This window comes from Corvus brachyrhynchos, unplaced genomic scaffold, assembly GCF_000691975.1.
Source record: "Corvus brachyrhynchos isolate BGI_N302 unplaced genomic scaffold, ASM69197v1 scaffold119, whole genome shotgun sequence".
NCBI classification, from domain to species: domain Eukaryota; kingdom Metazoa; phylum Chordata; class Aves; order Passeriformes; family Corvidae; genus Corvus; species Corvus brachyrhynchos.
Genome location: NW_008240054.1, coordinates 759,358 through 769,294, shown reverse-complemented (window position 1 = coordinate 769,294; position 9,937 = coordinate 759,358). Strand labels below are relative to the sequence as shown.

The 9,937-nt window shown below is 56.9% G+C and overlaps 1 protein-coding gene across 1 annotated transcript in view; it reads left to right on the top strand.

Moving 5' to 3' along the window:
• The first annotated feature begins 5,314 nt into the window (after window positions 1-5,314).
• Window positions 5,315-9,937, top strand: part of HK2 (hexokinase 2) — a 35,200-nt gene continuing 30,577 nt past the window's right edge. Inside the window, exon 1 of the mRNA XM_008641592.2 lies at window positions 5,315-5,870. Within this exon, the coding sequence (XP_008639814.2) occupies window positions 5,727-5,870 (144 nt within the window). The 5' untranslated portion in view covers window positions 5,315-5,726. The remainder of the gene's footprint in view (window positions 5,871-9,937) is intronic.

The window sequence follows — 9,937 nt, the reverse complement described above, 5'->3', positions numbered from 1 at the left end:
GGGCAGGGGCCCGAAGCGCTGCCTCAGGAGCCCCTCCAGCACCTCGGGGGGCGGCGTGGGCTGCAGGACCCCCGGGACCTCTGAGGGCTGTGGGATCCCCGGGGGCTCCGAGACCTCTGAGGGCTCCAGGGCTCCCGGGGGCTCCAAGAACCCTGAGGGCTCCAGGACCTCTGAGGGCTCTGAGACCCCTGAGGGCTCTGAGACCCCTGAGGGCTCCAGGACCTCTGGCCACCCCCCAGCTCTGCTGGGCTCCCCCATCCCACAAAAGGAACGAAGCTGCACCCAGTGAGCTGACACTCAAAAGAGGGGGGGGAAACTGATGGAAAAGGGCCTTAAATATCCAAGACCAAACGAGGCACAGGTGGGACTCGTCTGAGCCTGACAAGCGCTGGCTCTGCCTCAGTTTCCTCACCCACCATCCCAGCCTGGTATCCACAAAGAGCTGAGCCCAAAAAACGCCCCCCCAAAACCACGCTGAGGGACATTTGAGGGCATGGGCATGGGATGGGCACCTGGATTCACTCCAGAGAGAAATGGGTTGGTTTGAGAGGCCTGGTGTGTTCCTAAAGACGTGGGAAGCACTTTTGGGTGGGGAAAACAGAAATGCGAGGTTTGATACCACGAGGCCTGGCTCGGTAGGTGGCAGTGTTAGTCCCTGACGTGCTGCAAAACTCAGGGAGGCTGGGAAAAAATGGTAAAACCTCCCTTTTTCCTCCAAAAGGTCACTTTGGGTTATCCACCATGGAGGAAGCCTCATCCCAGTCTCACCACCGGGATGGATTTCCCCTCCCCTGTGGTGTTTTCATGGGGAAACGCCCTCCAAGGGGGCTTATCCTGGTTTTCCTGGGGGTTTTGGGGGCTCCAGGAGGGAGTGGGTGCTCTGTGGTGACGTGCAGGGTTGGGGCTGCCTCAGTTTCCCCAAACCTGGAAGCACCTTCGAGGGCTGGAGACCATCCCCCGCTGCTCCGGGATCCTGGAAGTTCATTCTACGTCCATAAGGAGAGTGAGGGTGCAGAGCAAATTGTAAAGAAACCCCTAAATGACCCTAAAATGAGCCTCAGAGGCACCTGGAAGTTAATTGAGGTTTTTCTAAGAACTTAGAAAAACCCAATTTTCTTCTCTTTAATGCTCTGTAATGAGCTTCCCTATCCCACAGCAGGCTCTGGATAATCCCATTATTCCTGCCCCGATCTGGGCGTAATTCTGGTATCTGACAAATTAATCTGAGGGCAGGGAGGTGTAAAGTCACGCCAAAAATGGGCCTGTGCCCAGCTGCTCACCTGTGCTCACCACACGTTGGACCCCCCAGCTGGGGTTTGTTCCTTCTCTGTGTTGGAAAGAGCTGGGAAATGCTTCAAGTTGAACAGAGGGGGATTAAATATTGAGGGGAAAAATGTGGGGTGGGGGGTGGAGAAGGGGCTGGTGGAAATGGGGTTCCCCTGAAGGGAAATGAGCAGAGCCAGTGGAGAAGGAATTGGGGATTGGGATGATTTGGGGTCACAGTTACTGGGTGTGTCATGGTTATTTGGGGTCACAGTTATTGGGGGTCAGGGTGTTTAGGGGTCACAGTTATTAGTGACCTCATTTTAGGGGTCACAGTTATTAGGATTTGGGGTCAGTAGGGGACACAGTTATTAGAGGTCATGGTTAATAGGGTTTGGGGTTATTAGGGGTCACAGTTTTAGGGGTTACAATTATTAGCATTTGGGGTTATTAGGGATCATGGTTTTTAGGGGTCACAGTTATTAGGGCCCACATTTTTAAGGGGTCACTATTTTTTGGGGTCACTGTTATTAGGGATCTCATTTTTCAGGGGTTGTGTTTTTTAGGGTGACAGTTATGAGGGGGCAGGGTGATGAGGGGTCCCAGTTAGGGATGGGAGCTTGGAAAAGGCTGAACTCCTGTGAAACATCACCCCAACAACTCTGGGGCTGCTGTTTTGGGAATGCCCACTGGGAATGTTGTTTTCCAAACCCTCAGGCTCAGTTATCCCTCTCATTTTCCCTCTCTGAGCATGGACAGAGCAGCAACCAGGTCCCAACGCTCCATCCCAGGCTGCTCCCTAAATCCAGGTGTCTCCATCCCTTTGGGGTCACCCCATGCCACCCACCCCAGTGCCAGTGATCCATCAAGGATCTGACATTTGCCAACATCATGAGACTGGAAAAACGCCCCACGGGTTTCCAGTTACTGTGGCGGGGTGGCCTGGGAAGGGGGACGGTGCCAGAGCTAATCCGGGGCCGGGGCAGCTGCTGGCATGGGATTAAACCCAGTCCTTCCTGGCATGGTCCCAAATGTCTTGAAAGTGTCTGGGCCCTGCCAGAGCTGCCGGCCTCGTGCTGGCTGCGTGCTGCCCAGATCCTGGCCATGGGTGGGGAGAGTGGGAATAAAATGTTCCAAGGGGTTTTATGGAGCTGTGGCAACACCTCCGGCCACTTCCACCTCTGCATCCTCCTCCCTGTCGTGCTGCCAAACACATCCCAGGACACCTGTTCTATGGGACGCATCCTGGGATTTCTGGCATCAGTCATAACTTGCTCCCTGAGCTCTCCAGGAGTCAGGCCTGGGTTGGCACCAGGATCCCCATCCCACTTCCAGCGGGTTCCGGGTGCCCGGGGATGAGCTCACAGCTGCCAGTGCAGGGAAATGCGGGAGTGCAGGTATTCATATGGACAGGGAGGCTTCTGGAAAACTTCGTGCTGTCATTAAAGTCATGAAATCCTCTCTCCTGCTGCTATCGGTGCTGCTGGTGACATCAGGACCGCATCTCCCAGGTGCCTTATCTTTGCCAAGTATCCCGGTGCTCCCATGAGGGACACAGAGATCTCTCCTGGCTCAGTTTTCCCGGCTCACCCAAAAGTCTGAGGGGATATTTGTGAGGGACTTCCAGAGGCTGCGTTTGCCTCTCAATCCAGCCCTGGGGTCGATGCTGTGGGATTTGTGGCCGGGTAGGTTCCCACTGCAACGTTCGTGGGTCCGGGGGACATCCCGGGGACATCCTAGGGAGCATCGCCATCCTGCTGCATCCCAGGCACTCGCTCCCCCAACCCCTCCTTATGCAGGGATTATTTATCCCCTCTTTTGTAATGAAGAGCAGGGGGTGGGGCGCTGGAGGGTGGGGATTGTCCCGGCCACCCACCGAGATTCCCGGGAGTCCCACGCCGGGAAGGGGCAGGTCTCATCCCCGCCATGGCTGGATTATCCATGAGGCGGGAGAGACAATAAAGGGATTTATTGGCACAGCGAGGATTCCGGCAGGGACAGCCGGGCTGTGGGGCTCGGCACCGCTTGGATCCCCTCAACCCCACCCGTTATTCCAGGGGGATATTAAACGACCCTGGCTTGGTTAAATCCAAATAATGACTAAAATCCTACTGGCACTGGTGGGAGGGAGTAAATCCGGCACAAGCAGCGATGCCCCAGCGCTCATCTCCCACCACCCAGCTCTCGCGGTTCACTGATTCCCTCATTCCTGGAGATTCCCGGGAAGCGGATGGCGCAGCCGGAGGGCCGGTGCCGGTTCTGCCGTGCCGGCCGCGGTCGGAGCGGGATGAACAAAGGCGGCTCTGTCCGTCCCGGGTGAAGGAGCCTTTGTGCGAGCTGTGGGCGGCGGAGGGAGGATCCCAGCCTGGAGCAGTCGGAGTTTTCCCCGTCCGAGCGCAGAGGAATTTTTGGAGATAAAAGAAGTTTCTATTGGATGAAGGCGCTGTCAAACCCCCATCATGAGGCAGGTGGATGCGGGCACAGGTCGGGGTGGGGGTCTGGCTGTCCCAGGGTCCGGATGAGTCCTGGGCTGTCACCGACAGCCATGTGCCCTGATAATGGGATGGGATGAGGATGGGTAGGGACAGGGACAGGGACTGGGACTGGGACTGGGACTGGGACAGGAAAGGGATTGGGGATGAGATGGGAGAGGAACCAGGACGGTGTAAGGGATGGGGCAGGGATGGGGATGGGGATAGGACAAGGGTGAGATAGGGACAGGGATCAGGACAGAGATGGTGACAGGGATGGAGATGAGAATGAGGGTGGGGATAGGGATGAGGACAGGGACAGGGATGAGGATGGGGATGGAGATGGCACAGGACCAGGATGCGGACATGGATGGTGTCAGGGATAGAGATGGGAATGGGGACAGAATGGGGATGAAATGGCAACAGGAACCAAGACAGGGATGGGGTCAGGGATGAGTAAGGGAATGGGATAGGGACTAGGATTGAGATGAGGATAGTGACAGTGATGGAGAAGGGTTTGAGAATGAGATAGTGACCAGGATGGGGACAAGGATGGTGTCAGGGATAGGGACGAGGATGGGATGGGATGGGGACAAGGATCAGGATGGGGTTGAAGTGGGAACGGGAATCAAGACAGAGATGGTGGCAGGGATGGGGATGGGAGCAGGTTTGAGATGGGGATGGGGATGAAGATGGAGATGGGACAGGGCAGGGATGAGGATGGGAATGGGATTGGGACAGGGGTTGGGGCAGGGATGGGATGGGATGGGGACAGGGATGGGTATGGGAATAGGATTTGGACAGGAATCAGGATGGTGATAGGGGCAGGGATGAGGACAGGGATGGGACCAGGGCTGGAGCTCAGCTCCGCCCTGCTCCCCCAGCTCACACAGCACCTGACCAAGGGTTGGGGCTGAGCTCAGCACCTGGACTAAGATTTAGGTCTGGTCTTAACCTTTAGCCCATACAGGTGGTGCCTAAGCCCAGCCTGGAGCCTGCTGCTCCCAAATCCGAGCTTTACCCCTTCTCTCAAGCCTGTCCCTCTCTGTGATGGGAAAACCTGGGGCTGCAGCTCCATCCTCCTCCTCCCCGACAGCAATTCCTGCCTTTCCCATCCCAGATAACCCTCCAGCACTGACTGCTGGAGCTGCTGGGCCCTCCGAGCTGGATAATCTCTGTTAGAATTAATAAATGATTCAACCTTAACCCTCTTTGCCTGGCAGCTCTTCTCAGCAGCAGGGAGAGGGGCCCTGCGTGCCCACTGTCACGTAGGGATGGACCCACGGAGCCACAGGGTGGGGGAGGAGCCAGGCAGCTCTTTTCCCCCTCTTTTATCCCCCATCTGGGTTTTTGGAATTCTCCAGGACTCTCAAAGCTCCTCACAAGCACAGGAGCCGCCGCTGCTGCCATGGCAGATGCCGCAGATCCCAATTAAGCCCCTTGCCGGGTCAGATCCATGTGGGAGGCCACGTGTCCCTGTCCCACGTGTGCCCTCACACGCAACTCACATTTGCACACGCATGATGGGTCTCCAGCAGGCTTGGGGCCGCACGGACTCGTTCTGCCTCAGGGCTCCCAGCCCCTCCAAACACATCCATCCTTCCTCAGCAGGGGATTTTTCCATTTTATTTTCCCTCTCTGCGAAATAGGAGAGAGGATTCCTCAGTAAAACTCTCTGCACTGAAATTTGGGCTGGGGGCAAGCGAGGTCACCCCCACAGGGACAGAGCAATGCGGGGCTGATCCATGATCTGGCTGCTCCTTATTGCCGTGCCAAGGGGTGTGGAACGGGGTGCACCTCTGTGGGGGTGTCAGCGTGGGGCAGGAGGAGCCCTGACCCTCCACAGAGCATCTCATCCCAGACAGCTCCGTCATTCTCATCCCAAGGCTCCGGGATTACACCACTGCTGCTAAAATCCCGTCTTCATCCGCGCGGTGCCCAGCCAATGACCTCGGCGCTGGCACGCAGGGCCTTCCTCCACAGGGATCAGAGATGATAAAGCCCTCCCAGCCCCAGCTCGGCGGGCCGAGGTCTCAGTCTCAGTCTCAGTCTCAGTCTCAGCAAACCATGGTGGATGCTCCAAGGATGATGTCCATGCACACGGAGAACGGGATGGACAGTGAAAGCTTCGCCCAGGTGAGGGGATTTTTGCCCTGGAATTCAGGATTGTGGGGGAGTTTTTGCTCCTTGTACTTGGATGAGGATCTGCGATGGATGCGGCACAAAGGGGTGAAAGGGGAGCAACTGTGGGTGTCAAGGGATCACGGGATGGGTGCTGGGGAATAAGTGATGGCAGGGTGGAGGGGAGTTGTGTCTCAAATCTCTGGCCTTGACCAGGTGGGGTGATGTCAGAGCAAGGTGGGATGAAATATTTGGGGCGATTTTCTGCCTGTCAGAGTGAATTGGTGGAAATACATGTGGCTGGGGTCTTTGAGCCATGATCATTCTGTCAGGAAGCGAGGGAGATGCTGCCTATGGTGAGTGAGGATCCCAGGAGAGACCAGCTCTGCTCCTGTGTCCCAGAGAGAGCTCCGGGCTGGACTTAGGAATCATTCTAGACTTGGGGGACCTGGGGGGTTTCAATCCTTCTCTGCCCACCAGCACTGCCATGGCTTTTGGCTGGGATTTTGGAGGGGCAGGAGGTGGGTTCCCAGCCCCTCTCTCCCTTGCCAGCTCATCCCTGTGCCTCACCCAGACCCTGAGGATGGGCTGGCAGGCACAGCCATCTGCACGTGGCTTTGCCACGCTGGTGTGGACACTGGTCCCTGCCAGGACACCACGGGACTGAAGGGTGGGATTCTGTCACAGCTGTGCACCCGCATCTTCCTCGAATCCAAGTTTTGGGCGATTTCCTCCGATCGGGTGGGAAGGATTTCATGGGGTCGGTGCAAGCTGGGTGTGGCTGTGGCATGGGACCATCAGGGTGGTTATCCCACTCCCAGATGAGACCCCTGGGATCTGGCTTGCTCACACCCACAGCGCTGGGAGAAAGGATGAGGGTCCCGTGGCAGAGGCAAGGGAAAACCCCCTGGCACTGAGCATTCCCTGCCCAGTCCTGCTCGTGTCCCTGCTCCAGTTTGGTGGCATCAGGGATGTGGTGTGTCCCACGCTGTGGGACGTGGCGGTGCCCACGGAAAGTGCCCCAGGAGAAACCTCCCCTTTCCGCTGTGATTGGGAAAGTGCCACACGCGGGAGTTGCTCATCCCAGGGCAGAGTGACTCAGGGTCCTGTGTCCTGACCAGGACTTTTGACCTCGGACCTGTGCCAGGTTTTGTGGCACCTGGCACAGCCTCTCTGGGATGTAGGACGGTCCTCAGCTCTCCCTGCATTTGGCCATGCTGGCTTTTGGGGACACCTTCCTTCCTGCCACAGCTCCTGCCAGCTCCAGCATCCAGGCTTTGGGTACTGGACTGGGACTTTTGGGACCTTCCTGGGATGTTGGGGACCTTCCTGGGATGTTGGGGACCTTCCTGGGATGTTGGGGACAGTGTAGCTCCTGGGAATGGAAGGGGCCAGATATCTCCTCTCCCTGTGGTGTCACGGGGCTGATCCCGTGGAGCAACCAATGGATCAGGAGATGTTTGATGGATCTGGCAGGCTCCTCTACAGCTGGATGAGCTGGCACTGCCCTGAGGGAGGTCTGGGCAGGCCAATGTCATCTTCATGGTGCAGTGATTCGGGAGGTGGCAATAGGACATGCAGGGCAGGAGCTGGGAGTGGAGGGGGAAAACAGGATGTACCGGTGTGGAGTGTCCCACTACAGATTCCCCCTGGGCAGAGGGGGCTGCTTGGGGATGGAGATGATCCCTAGGTTGAGGGTCACCATCACCAGTGGAGAGGGGGGGCCACCACGGAGGAAGGTGGCCACAAGCAAGGAACAGTGACCATCACTGGAGGCGGATGGCTGTCACCGATAGAAAGTGACCATCACTAATGAAGGGTGGCCAGCACCACTCCAGGATGGCTGTCACCAGTCAAGGATGGCCATCTCCAGTAGAAGGTGGCCCAGTCCCCTCCTGGCACAGGTCTAGTGACCCCCATGCCCACCCACTCACACCCGTGTCTGGGTGCCGCTAGCCAGCCAAACCCCCTTTGGATCCCTCCTGTCCTGACTGGTGGCCTTGGTGGCTTTGAGGGTCACGCAGGGTTGGGGGAGCGAGGGAAGAGCTGGAGCAGTGTGTCAGTGACACGTGAGGACGCTAAAATTAGGCGGCTCCAGCTAATCTAATTTAATCTCCCCTTTTCCGTCCGTTCTGTGGAGATTAGCCCGGCGAGCGGGGGGGGGAGCCAGGCTGTGGGAGCTGGGGCAGCCCAGCCCAGGGACACCCAGCCCGACCCCCGGGGAATCCCTCCGCCTGTTTTGGGGAGGGGTGGCTGTGGGAGGTGATGTTGGGGTGCAGCTGGGGTTTGGGATGGGCTGGAAATGGCTCCGGCATTATGAGATCTGCAGAGGAGCAGCAGTGGGATGGACGGACAGATGGATGGATGGATTCCCACCACCCCCAGCGCGGGCAGGGCACAGTCCTCCCCTCCCTCGCCCTTCATGGAGCAGTTTGGGATGGGCGAGCCCCCTCCCTCACCACAGAGCCAGGGAAAGGCTGTTTCACCCAGCTCAGCCCAAGGTCACGCGCTCATCCTGCGGCTGCTGAAGAAAGAAAAGTTCTCCGACCGGTTTTCTATTCCCGGCCCTGTGCGAGGGCTGGGTCCAGCCAAGTCCAAGGTTTCCGGTGCTTTGGGTGACAGGGCAAAGTCAATAACTGGTCACCAGTGTCATCCTGGTGCCGATGGGTTCGTGTGTGTCCGTGTCCTTGTCCAATGAAACCTCGTTGGAAACTATGTGGAGCAGCGCTGGAGTGATGAATCACGGGGCAGGTGATCCCAGATGAGTTCATGCCTCTCCTGGAGCAGCTCCAGCTCCGGGATCATCCCAGCTGCTCCGTGCTTGGATGGTCTGGTTCCCAATTCCTCTATCCCCACCCGTGCCTCAGTTTCCCTGGCATAAAAATGGGACATGGCCCTCAGTGAGTTCCAAACGGTCTCCTGGGGGTCCCCAGGAGCAGCAGTGCTCCAGGGGGGGCTTTGCTCTGTGCTGTGGGTCAGGCTGGTCCCAGGGTTCCAGGATGCTCCGTCCCTGCTCCGGCCGCTGGGCATGGCTCTTCCTCACGCTCCGACGTTGTTATTACTGCATCACCCATCCTTAAGGAATCACATTAGAGAAATTAGAGCTGGTTGTAGCTCCAGTCCCTGCAATCAGCCGCTTCCTTTTCCTAAGGAACGCGGCATTAAATGCCGATAGATTATTACAAGCCCATGTAGTGTTTGGAAGCAGCTGGGATGCCTTGAAAAGATTTCCATTGGGAGCTTTATTCCATGAAAGGAATTCCAAAATCAACTGAAAAACCTCAAATTAAAAAAATTACTTTATTTAGAGGAACTGGTTGAGCAGAGCTCAGCTCCTCCTATCTTTTCCCGACTAGGGTGTTATCTGGCAAATCAATGGAGTCTTGGGGAATATTTTCCCTGAATAAACTGATTTTTTGGGACAGAAGGATGAGACAGGTCCCTCATTTTGCGCAGACAGTCGCTTCCTTCATCCAGCCAGGCCGGCGGCAGATGGGGAAGGCAGACAGATGTGTCCAGCTATTTTTAGGCTCAAACGCTGCTTTAATTTCAACTTAACCATGGAGAATTTGGCTTTTTAGGGTAAAAAAAAAAAAAAAGCTGGATCAGAGGGTGAATTGAAATGCAGGGGCAGTGACAGAGATTAATGGGATATCCTGAGTTGGAAGAGATCCACAAGGATCATTGAGTCCAAATCCTAAAATGCATCAGGTCATGATCTGGGGATTTAACTGGAATGCCTGACAGATTCATGGTGGGTCCAGCGGGACTGGATCCTCCAGGAAAAGGTGTCTGGTAGCAGGATTGGCTCGGCTCTGGCTTTGGTTGCTTCTCCCCCTCTTTCCTTTGAAACGGAGTTACAATTCCTTGAGCAAAAACACCAAAATGATGTAAATGGCCGCGTAGAAAGGACTCTTGAGAGGCTGAAGGCAAGAAGAGCCGGAGCCGCTCCGAACTGGTTGGGAAAGCGGCGGGAGCGGGCAGACGGGTTGGGTAACTCCTGCCCCAGGGCTGCTGGGACCGGCTCTGCTGGGAGCGGGGAGCGGGAGCCCCGCCGGGGGGCCCGGACGTGCGGCGGCCCT